Source organism: Jaculus jaculus, chromosome X (assembly GCF_020740685.1).
Source record: "Jaculus jaculus isolate mJacJac1 chromosome X, mJacJac1.mat.Y.cur, whole genome shotgun sequence".
NCBI classification, from domain to species: Eukaryota; Metazoa; Chordata; class Mammalia; order Rodentia; family Dipodidae; genus Jaculus; species Jaculus jaculus.
Genome location: NC_059125.1, coordinates 134057652 through 134078193, shown reverse-complemented (window position 1 = coordinate 134078193; position 20542 = coordinate 134057652). Strand labels below are relative to the sequence as shown.

General features: G+C 38.5%; 1 protein-coding gene across 1 annotated transcript in view; it reads right to left on the bottom strand.

The window, feature by feature from the left end:
• Adgrg4 (adhesion G protein-coupled receptor G4) overlaps window positions 1-20542 on the bottom strand; it is a 121082-nt gene that overhangs the window by 79129 nt on the left and 21411 nt on the right. Inside the window, exons 2-7 of the mRNA XM_045139957.1 lie at window positions 12961-18894; window positions 11920-12014; window positions 10231-10295; window positions 4742-4781; window positions 3514-3566; window positions 1675-1838 (exon numbers count right to left, since the gene is read on the bottom strand). Of these exons, the coding sequence (XP_044995892.1) occupies window positions 1675-1838; window positions 3514-3566; window positions 4742-4781; window positions 10231-10295; window positions 11920-12014; window positions 12961-18894 (6351 nt within the window). The remainder of the gene's footprint in view (window positions 1-1674; window positions 1839-3513; window positions 3567-4741; window positions 4782-10230; window positions 10296-11919; window positions 12015-12960; window positions 18895-20542) is intronic.

The following is a 20542-nucleotide window of genomic DNA, read 5'->3' as shown; positions in this document are numbered from 1 at the left end:
TCCTTTTCATTAAAACCATCCGTTGACAGGAAAGTATTTTGAGTTTTTATTAAAGTGTTATATATGCAATGGGGGAAGAATTCAAGTCACACAAAGGGGACCTAAAGTACAATATTCTTGCACCCACCTGCCATTACTTCCCCCGCCCCAAGTACCCGTTATTATCAGAGGAGACTATTGGCAGGCACACTGCTCTTCTAGTCACCTCCTTCTTAATGGAGTTGGGCAGACTTGGTTTCAGTTAACTCAGCATGCCTACCATGACCAATATAGACAGAGGAGCTGGGTTTCAGATATAGCACTTAGGGACTAACTCCACTATGGAAAGCTCCCAGGCCAGGTTTTGCTGGCAGGTCTTGTCTGTGTAGAAAGTTGCCCGGTTTAATGAGCACCCACTGGGTACATGACCCTGGCTCTGGAAATCTTCCCCTTGGGTGTTGACAGACTAGCTTAAGAGGTGGCCCAGTCATCTCAATGTTCTCTGAGCAAGGCAGAGAAATGCCTTCCTCTTACTTTCAGGACACATCGATTAGTGTTATTGGCATGATGGGAACTATCTGTGGCCTCCACTCTTCTCTGCCTCCATCCCTCTCTCACATGGAGCAATTGGGGACTGCACCCTGCTATTCAATTAGCTCACTGTCAAGGATGGTGTGTTCTAATACCTATGTGTGTTGTGTGAGGAAGTTCAAAGATTTTACAGCAGTCTTTGGAGAAAAGGAGTAAAGCTGGCAGTCACTGGAATGAGATGGAGGCCTCGTAGCCTTTCTCTTTTACTACTGAAGCCTTCATAATTAGAAATAAAATGTCCATGATATGAATCTTGGACAGTTCCTACATTACTTCTCAAGATGAAGAGTATGGCAGAACCAATCAATAAATTAGCAAGTATCCACAGGGCACCTATTGTGTATGAAAAGGGTTTGGGGGTATTTATGCAAGAGAGACTATCTTTCCACCTTGCACATGAACAGGGCACTGCTAGTATCCACAGCTAACAAGCTAAACTTTGTAAACTCTGGCACTCTACATTTATAAGTTCTTAAAGGTAGAAAGGTTGTTAGTACAAGTGATTACAACTAATGTGGAAAAATGACTTCTCTGCTGAATGTGGTGGCTTACAATTATAATCACAGTACTTGGGTGGCTGAGGTAGGAGGACCTGCCATGAGTTCTAACTCTTGTTGGACTACATAAATGACTTCCAGGCAAGCTTGGAAAGGGGAAATCCTTTCTTTTTTTTTTTTTAAAGGACTGGGGAGATGGCTCAGTTGGTTAAGCACTTACCTTGCAAGCATGAGGATCTTAGGTCTGATCCCCAACACTCATGTAAAAAAGCCAGGTATGGTGGCATACCCTTGTAATCCCAGTACCTGGGAGGCAGAAACAGGAGATCCATGGGGCAAATGAGCCAGCTATACTAACAAAACTGATGAGATCTTGATTTAATGAGAGATTTTATCTCAATAAATAAGGTGGATAATGACAGAGGAAGACACTGGAAGTTGGCCTTTGGCCTCCATATGTATGTGCGTACATGTGCATGTACATACACATGAAGCCCAAACACATACAGACACAAATACAAACCTAGGAACCCTTCAAGTACATGCATTATGCATTTTATAATAAGGGAAATAAGTCCACACTGAAATGCCTCACTGAGATACTTACCTAGCTTTTTCACTACCACATAGTCAGACTTTATTAGTAACGTCAATTGATCTTGTGTGAAGTTCCCGTGTGTGGAGTTCCCATGTATTCTATTTCTAATCCTGCTGATCAGGTCCATGGGTGCTAAAGAAGACTTGGCTTTTATGATGGCCTGACAGACACATCTATAAGGCAGAGAACAGGAAAAAAAAAATTGCAGTTAGGTCAACAGATTACAACTTAGCAGGGAGAACGTCAATGGTGTAGGGTTACCCTAAGTGGTAGTCCATAAATGTCAAACATTGTATAGCTATTAAATGACAGATATTGAGAAATGATAGAAGATACCATATTAAAATATTCTGGTAAATTGTTTGTATCCAAAATCAACAATTCAAAACCTATTCTCAAGAGAATATTCAGCAGCATTTATATTATGTTGAAATTTCCCTTGGCATGAAATTTCTCTAGGAGTTTGTGGTAATTAATAGAGAAGATGGAGTACTCGGGAGTTATTATTTCAAAGAAAACCTTTTATCGTTCTGGTCTTCCAATTTATACATCATTATTGTGATAAGGCAAATAGGCACATGTCCAATTAGTCTGTAGAGAAGTGTTCTGCACAGGATAAATTTCTGTAATACACTAATAATGATGATAACACTAGCTAACATTTGTGGAGCTCTTATCCACCTGTTTTGACACATGTCTTACAACAGCCATATGAGATAGTGCTGTTATTGTTCCCATTCTACAGATAAGGGAACTGAGATTTAGGGAGATGGCATTTGATTCAGTTACAATAACCCACCTAGTATTTCTAGCTACTTACAGATGTATTGTTAAAGTTTAGGGTTTTTCTTTGGTTTCAATTTCTATATTAAGATTTTTAAACATTCAAAAAATTCCTCTACTATTCTGTTAGGGAGACATTTTTGGTTTCAAAAAACTTGCCTATATTTTCTTCCATTCCTATTTGTGTACCCTGCTATTAAAGAACACATTTGTAAGCTTAATAGAATCTATTGAAAGTTGGATGCTCCCATCCTTACCCCAAACTTCTGTATGTGTCCAATATAAAACACATCCACAGGTCCCCTGAACTCTATATGATGAAGTTCCTGCTCATTCTACCTCTTACATTTGGAGCCTATCTCTTCTCAGAGTTCCACTCTGAAGAGCATTTCTTTGTTAAAATATTTTTAATTTTTATTTATTTATTTGAGAGCGAGAGCAACAGAGAGAGAGAGAGAAAGAGGCAGAGAGAGAGAGAATGGTTGTGCCAGGACCTCTAGCCACTGCAAACGAACTCCAGACACGTACGCCCCCTTGTGCATCTGGCTAAGGGGTCATTAGGCTTCACAGGCAAGCGCTTAACCACTAAGCCATCTCTCCAGTCCCAAAGATTTCTTTTTAACCTTCTCCTGTTGCTTATAGCAAGCCCTTAATCTAGCACCTTGGACATATCAATGATCATGAACCAGCTTACACAGGAGATTCTGGCCACGAGGGTAGCAGTACTGGGGATACTTTCCATGAGCTTGTTGCTGTTTTCTCGGTATTTCATTGACTTATTGACCACAGAAAACACTTTATTCCCTTGCTCCCACATTATAGCCACTTTGGGCCCCATTTTCTCTTCACTACAAAGAAGTGGCAGGCAGACTGCTAAGGCTATGCCGTGACCAACTGAAACAACTGATTTCATGAACGCAAGAGCCCAATTACAGCATCTGTGAAATAACCACAAGGTACTTTGATCTCCTTCTGACAACTCTGACCAAAAGGCTGCACATACGGAATTAAATGGAAGGAAAATCAGCACTAAATGTACTAGCTATGAGTAAACTCATCTCCTACCTGTATGGTACATGGGAAATTGTAGTCATTCCTGCCCCTTCTCTCTGTTCCAACTGATGCAAAGGAAAAAGTACATAGTCACTGAAATCTTTGAGAAGATGCTAAATTTCAATACAGGGCTATCATAAACAACAATCTTAATTCTTCATATTTATATACCTGTTACCATCTACAAACCTCCCTCCAACATATCAATGCATTTAGTTATCACTCAAAGCTTTTAAGGCTTGTCACCTCATTTTCTATATATAAGGAAGTTGAGTTTCAGGGAATTTAAGTTACTACTTGGCCTCATAGGGAAGCCTTCTAGATCTGGATCTTAACATTGAGGTGGGTAATGCTAAATATAAAACATTTAATATTCTTAAACCTTGAGTTAGCACTGAATAGAAATGATCTCATCCTATCCTTCCAAGTCCTTATTTTATAGATGAGGAAACTGAGGCACAGAGATGTTGGTTGAATCAGTTACCTCTGATCTCATAGTAAGGATATGGAGGAGCAGAAATTCCTGCACAGGCAGCTGTACAAGCTTATTACCTAAAAGCTTTTACACCATTGAGTGAAATTTCAATCAGATCATGCGATCTATAATGTGTTAACATTTAAAAATTCTGACAGCTATTTACAGAAAGTATTTTAATGGTGGCAGATGATTCAGAATGCACTATTGGCTTGACTGCATTTTATGCAGTCAAAATATTTATCTCATATTTAAATACGTTGGAAGCTGTGTACTTTTTAATCATTGCAGAGTCCATTGTAAAGCTCTGAGGCACTGGAATAAGTACAGGGATTTGGAATAAACATGATGGGAAATAGTTTCGTTATACTCTGACTTTAAATATATACAAGTATGGGGTGGATTATATTTATTATGTGAAAACCAGGCTTGCAAACAATTGTCTGTCTTTTGGAAGAGCAAGGCTTTCTGGTGAGATGTCTACAATCAAGAAATTTCACTACCACTTATAATCCCCAAGTCATTCCACATTCCCACAGCTCACAAAATGTCCCCCAAAAGCTACTGTATTTTCTGTTCAGAAAAGGGGATGGTTTTCTTGATAGGTTCTTATGCTAGTCTTAAAGAAAATAATATAATTTGACCCTCAACTGTCACCACTGAACCTTGTCTAATAATATACTCTTGGGTAGAAGAGCTATCTTATTTCTACCTAATCTTGTGTAGGATGGGTCACAAGTAGCTTCATTTTGAAAAATTACTTACAATATATAGGTACATGGCCATTTCTTCCTTAGAAGTATCTCTGTGTCAAAAGCATGACAAAATTATAGAAAATGAAGTGTAGCACAAAATACATGAACCATAAGATCAGGATAAAGACAAGTCTGAGATAGCAAGAATCTTCCAGCACAGAATTCAAATAGTTCCAGGGTTCCAAGCAGACCCTTGAAGCAAACTTGTTGTTATTTGCATACTAAGATAGTGGTAAGCCTTTGACTCAACAATGCTTCCAATAATCTGTCCATAATGATACCAACAAAAGTGAATCAAAATGCATATACAAGGGTGAGAATTAGTCAAATGGCCATCACCAACTCATTGAATAAGTATCTCATGTCATGCCCATACAAATGAATCATATGCAAGTTTTAAAAATGAATAAGCTAGATCTTATATGTTGGCCTGAAACAATATGCATGACACATTATGAAGCAAGAAAAGAAAGCTGTGGCCTGGAAAGATGGATTAGTGGTTAAAGCACCTGCCTGCAAAGCCAAATGACCTAAGTTCCATTCCCCAGGACTCGCATAAGCCAGATGCACAAGGTGGTGCATGTCTGTGGGTTTATTTGCAGCGGCTGAAGGCCTTAGTGTGCTTATTCTCTCTCTCTCTCTCTCCCTCCCTCTCTCTCTCTCTCTCTCTCTCTCTAATAAAAATAAGTAAAATTTAAAAAAAAAAACAAGAAAAGTGTTGGGTGTGGTGGAGCACATATTTTTTTATTATTTTATTTTATTTTATTTATTTATTTATTTATTTTCAAGCAGAAAGAGAGAGAAAGAATGCACATGCCAGGACCTCTCCCCACTACAGATAAATTCCAGGTGCATGTGCCACTTTGTGCACCCGGCTTTACATGAGTTCTGGAGAATCAAACCTGGGCCAGTAGTCTTTGCAAGAAAGTGCTTTTAACCACTAGGCCATTTTCCCAGCCCAAGAAACTTTTATTTCTTAACTACATATTTATTTATTTACTCATGTGTTGGGGCAGGGAGAAGAGGGATGTCAGGGCCTCATGCTACTACAAACACAAGACACTTGTGCCACTTTTATTTTTCATCCAGCTTACATGGTTGACCTGGGAATTGAACTCAGGCTCAGGTTTTGCAAGCAAGTACCTTTAATTGCTGAGGCTTCTTCCAAGACCCATTTAAAAAATAGTTTATTTATTTATTTGAGAAAGAGAGAGAGAGAAAAAATGGGCATGCCCAGGGCCTCTAGCCACTGCAAACCAACTCCAAACACATGTGCCACCTTGTGCATCTGGCTTACATGGATCCTGGGAAATTGAACATGGGTCCTTTGGCTTTGCAGGCAAGCACCTTAACTGCTAAGCCACATCTCCAGTGCTTGACCCATTTTGTTTTCAAATGAGCTTTGTGGAGGACTTTGGATCAGGTCTTCTACAGACAGGTAAACTACTGCATCCCTTCCAGACTTTGCAGGAGGAATCTTCAAATCAGAACACTCGTACCTCATGTGGCAGAGTGTGCCCTTGTAAGTCATGCTTCATTACCAAGTTCTTTTTTGTTTGTTTGTTTTGTTTTGGTTTGGTTTCACAATTTTTATTAACATTTTCCATGATTATAAAATATTTCCCGGGCTGGAGAGATGACTTAGTGGTTAAGCGCTAGCCTATGAAGCCTATGGACCCTGGTTCGAGGCTCGGTTCCCCAGGTCCCACGTTAGCCAGATGCACAAGGGGGCGCACGCGTCTGGAGTTCGTTTGCAGAGGCTGGAAGCCCTGGCGCGCCCATTCTCTCTCTCTCCCTCTATCTGTCTTTCTCTCTGTGTCTGTCGCTCTCAAATAAATAAATAAAAAATGAACAAAAAAAATTTAAAAAAATATATATATATCCCATTGTAATACTCTCCCTCCCACTTTCTCCTTTGAAATTCCATTCTCCATCATATTACCTCCCCATCTCAATCATTGTACTTACATATATACAATACCAACCTATTAAGTACCCTCCTCCCTTCCTTTCTCTTCCCTTTATATCTCCTTTTTAACTTAATGGACTCTGCTACTAAGTATTTTCCTTCTCACGCAAAAGCCCAATCATCTGTAGCTAGGATCCACATATGAGGAAGAACATGTGGCACTTGGCTTTCTGGGCCTGGGTTACCTCACTTAGTATAATCCTTTCCAGATCCATCCATTTTTCTGCAAATTTCATAACTTCATTTTTCTTTACCACTGTGTAGAACTCCATTGTATAAATGTGCCACATCTTCTACAGCCAACATATTACTAAATGGGGAAAAACTGGAAGCTTTTCCACTAAAATCAGTAATAAAGCAAGGGTGTCCACTCTCCCCACTTTTATTTAATATAGTACTGGAAGTCTTAGCCATAGCAATAAGGCAAGAGACGCAACATAAAAGGGATACAAATTGGAAAGGAAGAAATCAAGTTATCATTATTTGCAGATGACATGATTCTATACATAAAGAACCCTAAATACTCTACTAGCAAACTGTTAGAGCTGATCAAAACCTACAGCCATGTAGCAGGATACAAAATAAATACACAGAAATCAGTAGCCTTCATATATGCTAACAACAAACACACAGAGGATGAAATCAGAGAATCACTCCCATTCACAATTGCATCAAAAAAAATAAAATACCTTGGAATAAACCTAACCAAGGAAGTAAAGAATCTATACAACGAGAACTTTAAAACACTCAAGCGAGAAATTGCAGAAGACACTAGAAAGTGGAGAAACATCCCTTGTTCTTGGATTGGAAGAATCAATATCGTGAAAATGGCAATCTTACCTAAAGCAATCTACACATTTAATGCAATCCCTATCAAAATTCCAAAGGCTTTCTTCATGGAAATAGAAAAAACAATCCAAAAATTCATTTGGAATCACAAAAAACCTCGAATATCTAAAATAATACTGAGCAACAAAAAAGAGGCTGGTGGTATCACCATACCTGATTTTAACCTATACTACAGAGCCATAGTAACAAAAACAGCGTGGTACTGGCACAAAAACAGACATGTAGATCAGTGGAACAGAATAGAGGACCCAGATGTAAGTCTAGGTAGCTATAGCCACCTGATATTCGATAAAAATGCCAAAAATACTCATTGGAGAAAAGACAGCCTCTTCAGCAAATGGTGTTAGGAAAACTGGATATGTATCTGTAGAAGGATGAAAATAGATTCTTCTCTTTCTCCATGCACAAGAATTAAGTCCAAATGGATTAAAGACCTTAACATTAGACCTGAAACTCTGAAACTGCTAGAGGAAAAAGTAGGGGAAACCTTTCAACATATTGGTCTTGGCAAAGACTTTCTGAATACAACCCCAATTGCTCAGGCAATAAAACCACAGATTAATCACTGGAACCTCATGAAATTACAAAGATTTTGCACTGCCAAGGATACAGTGAAAAAAGCAAAGAGGCAACCTACAGAATGGGAAAAAATCTTCACCAGCTATATATCTTATAGAGGATTAATATCTAGGATATACAAAGAACTCAAAAAGGTAAATAATAAGGACTCAAACAGGCCAATCAAAAAATGGGCTATGGAGCTAAATAGAGCATTCTCAAAGGAAGAAATACTAATGGTATATAAGCATCTAAAAAAATGTTCTACGTCACTAGTCATCAGGGAAATTCAGATTAAAACTACATTGAGATTCCATCTCACTCCTGTCAGATTGGCTACCATCATGAAAACAAATGGTCATACATGTTGGCAGGGATATAGAAAAAGAGGAACCCTTCTACACTGCTGGTGGGAATGCAATCTTGTCCAACCATTGTGGAAATCAGTGTGGAGGTTCCTAAAACAGCTAAATATTGATCTACCATATGACCCAGCTATAGCACTCCTAGGCATATATCCTAAGGACTCATCTCATTTCCTTAGAAGTACATACTCAACCATGTTTATTGCTGCTCAATTTATAATAGCTGGGAAATGGAACCAGCCTAGATATCTCTCAACTGATGAGCACATCTTTAATCCCAGCACTCAGGAGGCAGAGGTAGGAGGATTGTCATGAGTTTGAGGCAAGGCCACCCTGAGACTCCAGAGTGAATCCCAGGTTAGCTTGGGCTAGAGTGAGACCCTACCTCAAAAAAACCCAAAAAAGAAAAATAAAATTAAAAATATAAAAACAAGAAAAGAAAGTTGTTTAACACAAGGTAGAGTAGAAACATGATCTTTTACTAAATGAGTGAACAAAATTTGAGGAATGTATAAAATTAAATGCTCACAGGAGTTCTTAAAGGGGTGGGAAAAGATGAGTCTCTAGGTATTTTTCTCTATCAATGTCATATATTCATGCAAAGATTTTACAATGGTCACTGGTTACTTTTTTAATGAGGAAAAATAACAGATATAATTTAAAAATAATACTGTATATACCAAATATCTCCAATTTTCTTTTATTAATTGTTAAGGACTCAATATGTGTGTTTATCACAAATTCATATGTTGAAGACTAATCTTCTATAAGATAATTATTAGGAGGCAAGGCTAGGCTGGAGGGATGGCTTAGCAGTTAAGGCATTTGCCTGCAAAGCCAAAGGACCTAGGTTCAATTCCCCAGGTCCCACGTTAGCCAGATGATGCACAAGGGAACACATGTATCTGGAGTTCATTTGCAGTGGCTGGAGGCCCTGTCATGCCCATGCTCTCTCCCCCCTCTTTTTCTGTCAGATAAGTAAATAAATAAACAAACATAAAATGTTTTTTAAAAAAGAAGGCAAGGCCATCAATAATTAAGTAAGTAATGAGGGTGGAACCCTCATGAACAGGGTTACTGCTCTTATAAGTAGAAAATGGAATGCTTCCTCTCTGTGTTCTCTTCACTGTGAGGATACAAGATAGCCTTCATTAAAGATTGAGCATACTGATTTTATGGCTCCAAAACAGAAGTTCTACAGTTTAATCTGCCCAGTCTATAGTGTTTTTGTTATGATAGCCCCAGCTAAGACAAAAGCCTATGATGGGTTGTCTTCCATCTATATATGTGAACCTTCATAAAACTATTTGTATATGAACATGTAAGAGAAAGCCAAGCTCTAGCATATGGGAAATAGGTGGTTCCATTTTGAGGCTTGGTCCCCTCTGTAGCAGTATTAGGCAGTGGATCCCACTGTGAGGACTTAATGCCTTTCCCATGGAAGTGAGTTCTCACCCTTGTGGAACTACATTAGTCACCTCATCAGTAAGTTGTTGTAAAGTTGTATAAATTATATAATGAGTAATATAATGTTATAAAATGAGTAATTATCTATGTTTTATTCTTTGTTCTTTCATTGGCTTTATACACTATAGTGAGACAAATATCTTGCTCATCCCAAAGAGATCGTGTAGGCAGAAGCAAAGATGCATTTACAAATATGGCTACCTTTAAGTCCCAGGGGAATGCCTCAGGATAGAAATAGACTCAGGATGCCCTAAAATTGCCCTTCAACCCATAGAAGATGTCATTACATACCTGCTCTTAATTTGAATGACCAGATTAACAAGGGAAAATTCACTGTACTGAAATATAGCATTCAACTGTAAAAGACAGAAAAAGAAAAGAAAATCAAGCACTAAAATAGATCAAATGGGAGGGCATTAGACTAAAGAAAATCAGTGTTTGTATAACCCAGCAAAATCACCTGGGACAACGTGATCATTAAGCTGCATTCATTATTTCAGTGAGCTCAACATTTCCATCTGCACTAGTTTACATTTTATATACTTTTGTGCTCCACAAGCTCAAATACTGCAGCCCTAAACTGCAATCTGATTATGGTAAGATATATAGAACATTAAGTAGGTGATTAAGGTTAAATGAGGTCATAAGGGTGATGCCTTCATACAATATAACAGCTATTCTTACAAGACCAGCGAAGCCTGTACACAGAGGAAAGAAGCCATTTAAAATCCAAGAAGACAAATCTCACCAGAAAGCAACTCTGCCAGAACCTTTACATTGAATTTCTATCCTTCGCATAAGAAATGTGAGCAAACAAGTGCCTGTTTTGCAAGCCACTCAGCCTCTGTACCTCTGTAAGGCGGCCTGAGCACTCTCAAATACTTGCCTATCTTCAAGCACTTATAATTGGGTCATATGCACTTGAACATAAGTACTGATGAAGAGAAGGAAAACCAACACTATCATTGACTGTTGGGCAGAAGGTACATCTTGTCAATACCTATCTGGAGGCCATTTAATGATATCTTTTAAAATGTAAAATGTTCACAGCCTTTGATTCAGCAATTCCAAATCTAGAGATTTATTCTATCCAAACATTTGAGCACCTCCAAATTAATTGAAAGAATAATGTTTTTCAGAATTGTTGCACAACAGGCCAAAACTAAATATCTACCAATGGATGTGTGATTTTTGTAAACAAACCTCTATGTTACAACAGTATAGTTAAATGTTATGTATCTACAAGTATATGAGATCTGTATTTACTACCATAAATATCCTCAACGATACAGAGTTAAAGGATGATGGTATGGTCTAGTGGTAAAATGTTTGTCTAACACATGAAGGTCCCTGAGTTTGCTCCACAGTGCTGCAAAAATGCATTAATATATAGAGAAAATATACTTTCTCTTTTAAATGTCAACGTGTGAATTTCCTATACAGAGAGTATATATTGGGATTTTGGGTTTTGTTGTTTTGGAGGCAGGGTCTCACTCTAGCCTAGGCTGACCTGGAACTCACAGCAATCTTCCTACCTCAGCCTTTCTAGTGCTGTGATTAAAGGCGTGCATGACGTATTAGTTCTAATATTCACAAAATGTAAGAACAAATAAAATATTCACTCTGTTAGAGATAAAGAAAAGTTGAAAGCACAGAAAAAAGATACCTAAAGACTGTGACATAGACGTTGTTATCACTGTTCTATTTTTCCCCAACTAAGAAAAGCTGGCAATGACTCAGAATTTATGTCAGTGGAGGGAAATGTACAGATCTCAACAAATGAAAATAATAACACCCATAAAAGCTTTCCACACTGGTAGTATGAGAGATTGCATAGATCTTCAGAGTCTTGCTTACAAAATAAATAGATGAAGAAATGTGAAAATGGATTATCACCAGCAAGAAAAAAAAAATAGTCTAGTTTTAATCTACTCAGTAGTTGGCACATTTTCACCATAAATATTCAAAAGAATATTTTACCCATATTTTTGCAAATTCATTTATAACACTGGTACTAAGGACCCTTGGCTCTTCATCAAAAACAGAGAAGCTCATGTCAATATTGTAGAAGGAAACTGTAAGTAAAAATAAAGAAGTTAATTTTATTTATTTACTTCAAGGCTTTTGACTTCTATAAATTTTATCAGAAACACTCACCCCTTAAAATCATATCAAATAATATCTTCTTACTCCTAAATTTTGTTTAATATCAATAATTGTAACCTTGAGCTCCATGTCCAAAAGCAAAACAAGATGTTTTAATTATGTGAACATTTCCCTTATGTCTGCACAGTTGATAAACATGCTATAAATTCCCTATGCTCCCTACTTTCATTGAACAACTTATTTCTAGTCCATTCAAAGGCCAGTGAACATCATCTTACAAGATCCTTTTGTATAGAAAATAATTATTTTCTCCTCTAAGCCTCCTTTACTGCTTTAGGATTATCTCTCCATTTGTTACCCTTATTCTTGCATGTCATTTCCTATTTTTTTATTTTATAATGTTAAAAGTTACAAGACCATTCAGAATTTGAGCAATACCAAACCCAAATACCCCCTGGGGTGGATAAGCATTCTTAGCTAGCTGGATGTAAGGATTAAAGAAGGCTGAAACCTACACAGGAGGATTTCAAAAGGCAAGAGAAAGTATCTTCTATTGTTTTTTGTTATGTGATAACAATAATCCAATCTAAGAACATGTGATCCTCTCACAGGAGAAAGGTGAAGTTTTTAGTTTGTCTTCATAGGGGCAGGGGCAGAGTCAGGACACTGAAAACAAAGTTAGTGGAAAGAGGCTTCAGAATGTTATATTGGCTGAAAATACATATTTGTATTATATTTCAATAAACACAGAAATGTATCTAGAGAATTCTATGCTTGGACAAAGTATTCCTGACCCACTGTCTGAAGGAGATTTCAAAACACTTGTTCTGTACTTTTCTGCCTACAGAGAACTTGGAAACACATGGCCCATTGTTCATGCATTCTGTTAAGAATACATGCATAAAGGAACAGCACCTGTAGACTCAGTGGTCATTGGTGTAGTCAATGCTTCTGAAGATAGAATGAAAGATGTGGAATCCATCCAAGTTGTCTTAAAAGAAGCAATTAGTAAAGACACAGCTTCTGTAGAAGGATGTGTCACTCCAGTGGACATGAGTGGAAATACGGCTCCAGTAGCAGTAGTAGTCATTGTGGTTATATTGATAAAGGGAACTAGTGTGGCTTTAGGAGGAATTAAAGTAGGTAATGATGATATATCTGGGACTCTGATCCATGAAGATGCTTTTGTAGGGATAGGTAGAGACAATGCATCAATAGATAGGCTGTGGTCAGTTGTTGGAGTTGATATATTCATTCTGACAAAAGACAGAAGTTCAGACATAGTTCTGGATTTGTCAGCCACTGTGGTTCTTGATGGTGCCTCAGGGGATGAGGAAATGTATAAACTGCTGCCTGTGGGTTTTATAGCTATTGGGAGAGAAGTCAGGGAGCCACTAGTGATGCTGCTCAGTGTAGATATAGGAGTGATTTTGGTGAGTATGGTGCTTCCACTGCCAGAAGATAGTGTTGCCAAGTTAGTTAGTGGGTATTTTGGTAATGTTGGTATTGTTTCAGAAGCTGGAAATGTGGATTCTAACACCTCTCCTACAGAGGAATCTATAACATGAGGAGCATTAGATACAGTTGTCAGTGAGGAGCCTGAGGGGAAACTAGAGAGGATACAAGCCATCACAGATGAAGTAGCCCTGGACATTATAGAAGGAGTTGATGAGAGTGTGGTTCTGGGGGTTACAGATGTGGTTGTTTTCTCAAATGTGTACTTTATGTCCTCCAGAGTGGTAGGAAGAGCGCTTGATGATACTGACAATGAAGTGTTCTCAGAAAGCCCAAAGGTAGGAAGAATTTCTGATGTGGAACTCGGTAACATTGCTGTAGCATCTCTAGAGTGTGGAATACTTTGAGAGGTTATGAGTGTTAATAAGGACCCAGGAATAAAGAGGAGGGTCTTAGCTTCTACTTTGTTTGATGTAAGTACATGCATAGTGGTAGAAATGGGCAACTGAGAATCTTCAACTGTGTGTGCATGCCATGAAGTTGTATGCAGGAACTGGGGAATACTAGGTGTGCTTCTTGTTCCCAGCAATGGAAATTGAACCAATTGAGATATAGGAAGAGAGATCTTTGGAGTAAAAACCTCAGTCCTACTACTATGAGGTGAATGAAGAGGCAATGTCAAAGAGTGTGGTGTTGCCCTGGATTGGGTCCATGGAGGGTATAAAACAGGAGTATTCACAGATGTACTACTTGTTGTTGGATCAGTTGTTAAGGAAGTAATTTCTGACAAGGAAGTCATCTTTCCTGTATTACAGAAAATGTATGTTGTGGTGTTTTTCACACTTCCTGTAGGTCCAGAGGTATTCATAAAGCCACTCAAAGATGGGTAAGTATGAAGACTATCTGAAGCTGTAGGTGTAAGCACACTTTTAGGGATGGTTGTTCTGGAATGAGTAGTTAGGAAAACTGTCCCTCTAGCATTGCTCTCAGTAGCTTGGAAGTTGTTAGTAACCCCAGTTAGTATTCCCAAAGTTGCAGCATCCTCCTTTGTTGATTGTTGTGTTGTTGATGGCAATGTGGAAGCCATGGTCTTCGGAGTGGAGGAATTAGCTTCAGTGATCTTAGAACTGAGCAAAGAGGAGGCTGTGGTGCCTACAACTGAAGTCCCTGACCCATTCATGATAGTGGTTGGAATGGTTTCCATAGATGGAAAGCCTGACTCTGTTGAAGAGAAAACAGGTGTGTTTGTGATCTTGGAGGACACCTCTATAATTTCTGAATCAGGGAAAAGAAGGGAAGCCATAGCATTTGTTGAAGGAGGTCCAGCATACGTCCCAGGCATGACATCCAATATTGATGATTGTATGGTCTTAGTAGTCCTAGGGTTAGTTGAAGGCAATGAAGTAGAAAATGACCCAACTCTTGCAGCAGTGCCAGAAGAAACTGCTATAGGTAAGGAAACATAGTCATTAATTGGCATAGAGGACTTCTCAGACATAGGCTCAGAAGTAGCTATAAAGGGGCTTTTCAAGCCACTTGAGTGTGTTGTTTTAGAGGACTTAAGCATTAGTATTGTGGAAGTGGCAGAAGCCTTTTTGAAGGTGAAGGCAGTGACATTAACTGGAAATGAAGATACCTGGTAAGTTGGAGTTAATGTGGCTATGGGGGGTTCTCCAGGAAGTGATGTGGGTGAATTTGGAATAGAAAGAGCAACAGTTGTGAAATTGGCATTGGGTAGTTCAGTTCTGGAAAAACAGCTTCCAGGAGTGGAAAAAGAAACTGCTGTTAGGTCAGAATGAGTCTTAAGTGAAGGTAAGTGTGAAAGAATTGTGTTGATGAGTAAAGGATTAGATATTCTGGTTGTCATGGAGGTTGTGACATCTACTAATGAAATGTCCTGGTAATATGAAATTGGGTGAGTCACAGAGGAGGAACTCATTATTGTTTCCCTAGTCCTGTGAGTATATCCTGAAAGGGTACTTATGATATCTTTTTCAGGTGACAGAATGTTGTTTGTTGTCTGAACTCGTGAAGGGAAAGCTGTTTTCTCAGGACTGGTAGATATTTCTGAAATACGAATACCTACTGTGTTACTTGAGGTCAAGGTATCTGCAGAATGTGTATTCCCAGAAGTGGGAGGTGCAACTGAGTTCCCATCAGATGGAGATCCATATTGATGGCAAATATGTGTCTGGTGGCTGAGAATATTTGTGGACTCTATGTCTGTCATTTTCAAGGGTGTAGTGGTCTGGTAATGGGAAATAAAAGAATTCTTTGATGGGAAAATTTTTGTCACCTCCATTGTTTTAGGGGTTTTCCCCAGGAAGTGGCTCACCTGCTCTTCATCAGAAGGTACAGAGGTGCCAGTCACCAACTGGTTGGGGACTGGTGTATTTACAAAATGTGTGGAAGATTCATAAATATAAGCATCTACTGACGTAGTAAGCTTGTTGGTAGAGTTATGTGTGTGCATGGTCTCACCAACAGCAAGGGTCTCTGTAGGGCCAGTAGCCAAACCAATATATCCAGCACCACTGAAAGTAGAGGGATAGCTAACAGCATTGGTTAAAGTATCCTCCAATTGGCCTATGGTTGGAATTGCTACTGGTGTAGATGTTGTTGAGTTTATATGAATAGTAGACATGGTAGAAATGTCAAGGGAAGGTTTTGAGCAGAGAAGGGTATGTATGGATGCAGTTACGAAGTCAGATGAAGTGTTGGTAACAGTGCTCTTCACCTTGGTTGTCATAGGAGTAGAGGATCTCAGATAGGGTATCAGAGTTTCTGTCAGAGAGGGAACTGCCATGAATGCTGTTGTAGTAGGAAATACTGCAGCTTCTGAAGTGGTATGAAGTGAGTCTTTATTGGTAGGTATGGTATTGCTGGTTTTGGAAGCTGTTGGATTCAGTGGCTGTGCCAGTGATACTGTCATTGTAGCTGTTGACAGAGTCGAGATACCTGAGAGCATAGATGTGGTCACTGAAGAAGGCTCAGACGTGGTCACCTTAGTCTCATCATACATCATAGAAGTGACAGGAGAGATGATAGTAGAGACACTCACTGGCAGTGAGACCATGTGGGTAATATGTAGAGGGGTTGCTGAGGAATGCAAAGCTGAAGTCTGTGGAGGCAAGATACCAGTAGACAATGGCATCGCTGACATGTATGTAGGTGTAGTAGAGAAACTGGTGCCTGATATCCTTGGGTTAGAAGCACTCATGAGTTCAGGGAATACCTGTATACTCTCAGAAGTGAGCAATGGCCCTAAATTCACCTCAGATGATTCTGAAATATAATGTGATGTATAGGTGTGGTTCAAATTAAAAGTTTCTGTATTTCCATTATATGAATGATTAGGTGAGGTTTTCAGCACTGTTGTTGAAAGCCAATTCAATCCCACCCCAGTAGTTGAAGTTTCATTATGTAACACTGTAGTCAAATTTTTTATATCAGGAAAAAAGGAAACAGGAACAGAAGCTGTCCCAATTTGTGCTGATTCATTGGTTGTTTCCATCATTGCTAAAGATGGAGAAACCTCAGCTACTGATGATATAGTTGATTTTCCCTTAAAACCACAAGAAGTTATTTCTTTTCTTGTCATAGTGACATAGAATGTGTCTGTTGCGGCTGACTTTGGTATAAGGACTGTTATATCACCAAATGTGCTCATACCATTTGCTTCTGATTGTGTGGTTTCAAAAGTGCTCTGCTTAGTAGAAAAACTTTGTTTACTGTCAGGAAGAGTAGACATATCTAATGATGGAACAACTGTCTCCCTTGGTATTGAGAGATGTTCATTTGCAGCTGCTGTGGACATAGGGATGGTTTTTAGCAGTAAGGTGATGAGTTCAGACTCAGACAGATTGGCTATGGCTGTGTTTCCAGAAACACTGGAGAAATTACCAAACCACTGTGATGTCAATTTTAGTAGAGCTGTTGTATATCTGGATGTAGTAGTATCAGAACTGGCAGTAGTCTTGCTCCCTATGGATGCTTCTAGTGGGGTGACTCCAGTAGTCATGATTGAATTATCTGGATTAGTTACATTGCCATGGGATAATAATGTGAAATTTTCATTAGGCATAAATGAGGTCATGGTGGCTGTATTCACAGGGGTCAGCAGTGTCTGGCTTGGCCTAGAAGTCCATGTAGTCTTATTGGTGGAGATTTGATGGACAGCTTCATAAGTTACAGATGTGGAACTTGATTCAGTTGCAGCCGATGTAGAAAATGAAGTGGAAGTCAAAGCAAGTATGGGTTGGTCAGATGTTTGTGTATTTTCAGTATGTACTGGCCCTTCTTCTGTGGGGTAAACAGAAGTTTGAGCCAGTGTAGGGGCAAGTGTTATTCCAGGAGCATGTGTACTCATGATATCAACAACTATCTGTCCACTTTGTGTTTCAGTGACTTGAGATGATGTCATGGGATAAGTATCCATAGATGAGGTCTCCTTTGGCATGAAGGCAGATATAGACTTCTCCATGTTGGGTGAAGAGACATCCTGGAAATCTGTAGATGTTAGTTCTGTTTCTACTGTTTTTAAGGCAGGTATAGTTTCCATAGGCATCAGTGAATGAACTGTAAATGCTAATTCCATATCAGTTGTTGCCAAAGGAGATGTCATCTGATTTTCGGAAAATGCAGAATCCACTGGAGCAGCTGTAGAGGTGAGTAGAGACTCAAGTGGGAAGGCTGATGCAGTCCCAATGCTCACAATTTTAGCTGAAGTCTCTTTTTCTGTGGATTCAGAACGAGTTCTGGGAATTGAAGATACAAGAAATTCTTGTCTAGATTTACAGGTAGATAGTGCTATGATGTCTGTGGATTTGTTTTTCAGCCAAGGTGATGTGGATATGGATTCATTCTTTGAGAATAAAGATGTTGTCTTCATCACAGTTGACTGGGATTTAGTTGCTAAACTTTTAGATACAATTGAATTCTTAGTAATTCCATATGTGGAAAAGAAATCTGTAGCTATAGTTGGATGAAAGGTCTCATTAGTCATGATCTCCACCATTTTTGTTGTGCTTGTTTTTCCTGAATATGGGTGTTCAGTTATTTCCATAGAATCAGTGGTAGTAAGTATGGATGCACTCTGGCTAGGCAAAGAGATTGCTGTTGAAGTAGAAACATCAGTTGTAAATGTAGCTGTTTTAGCTATAACAGGCTTTAAATTACTTGATGTAGTCATTGTTACCAGTGGTTGTATTGTTGTATGGAGATATGATATAGTTGTATAATTGGTTGCAAATACTGGCATGCTTTTAGACATCACTGTGGTGAAATGTGTAGTCTTTTGTGGGTTTAGTCCAGTGATTTTGGAAGCAGTTGTCAAGTCTATTTGCTGTGAAACAGTTGTGCTTGTTTCTTGAATTGTCATATTTTCAGAAACAACTGAAAAATCAGAAAGCATGTCTTACTTTGGTTTCAGCCTTAGAAATAAGAGACAATTATTTAAGAAAGAACCCTATGATTTCCTTTCATCTTTTCATTTTTAAGAAAGAGGTATCAGAGATATAATCATGTCATTTGATTACACAATTTTACTTAAAATGATTTTTCTACTTTGTAAAATCTCTATATGATTTTCATAATACCATGGGTAAATATCTAGTTAGAGGACATCCATTACATAGTATCTGCAGAAAATATGTACATACTTGTCAGAGACTGTGCACTGATTAAGATGATTCACTTTGGGAAAGGGACCAAGTCCTTGAAATATACCTACCAAAACTCATGTAAGAAGAAATGAATAACTTTATTAGTCCATATTTATTAAAGAAATTTAGTTGTGAAGTTAAAAATCTTCCAAAAATGGAATCAGCTTTGTATACACATAGATGGCAGTTTTTACCAAAAAAAGGTGATTTCATGTTGATTTGGTCAACTCTCTTTTTCTTTCTATTTCTGGTTTTTTTTTCCTCCCTCATTCACTTCCTTCCTTTATTAATATCTTTCTTGTTTGAGACAGGGTCTTGGTATATAGTTCCAGAGTCACCTAAATTTAGAATCCTCTTGCTTCACTCTCTCAGGTCGTGGGATTATGAGAGTGCAACCTTACACTCAGCTGGCTTGGTCAATTTTCTATAACTAATTTGAACTTTGTGGATTGGAATTTTTATTAGAAGCCTCAAGATTTAAAAATCTTGAAGAAAAAATATGTTTAATCTTGCTATTGTTTGTCAATTGACAGGACCTAGAATTACTTGTAAGGGATTATTTACATTAGGTAAACCTCTATGATTACATGTGAGGGATTACCTTGGATAAAGTTAATTAAGGTGGGAAGACCCACCTTCACTGTAGGCAGCACCATTCTAAGGGCTTGGGTCCTTGACAACATACAAAGGGGAGAGCTGGCTGAGCACTGGGTGGCATTCATCAGTTTGCTTGCTCGCTGTGCTGAATGTGGCCAGTTCTGCTTCAAGCTCCTGCTGCCATGCCTTCCGAGCCATGATGGACTGTGACCTGGAACTATAAGCTGAAATGAACCCTTCCTCTTTCAAACTAATTTTTGTCTCCTATTTTTTCCAGTAATGAGAAGTTGACTAATAGAATATATAAGCATAACTATTAATACTGTATCCACATGTATGTTATAAATATAGGTTATGTATATTATGGAATACATAGAAATAGAAATTTCAAAAATCTTTGACAAAATGTATGCTAATAGAAGTTGCATTGTTTTTCTAAACCCTACTATTTGACAGTATACCCCATGTCACTGTGTATCCCTGCTCTGATGACCACTGGATCTTAGCTGTCGCCTCCATTCAAGTCAATCAAAGTTCACAAGTAAGGTCAATAGTGTTAGGAGTAGTACCAGCAATGCAAAGTCATAGCATGATTTCTGCCTTCAAGGAATTCTTACTCTTTTTTGTTGTTTTTGTTTTTGTTTTTGTTTTTGAGGTAGGGTCTTGCACTCTAGCCCATGCTGACCTGGAACTCAAAGTGATCTTCCTACCTCAGTCTTCCAAGTGCTGGGATTCAAGGTGTGTGCCACCATAGCTAGTTGTAACTTGTATTCTTACTATAA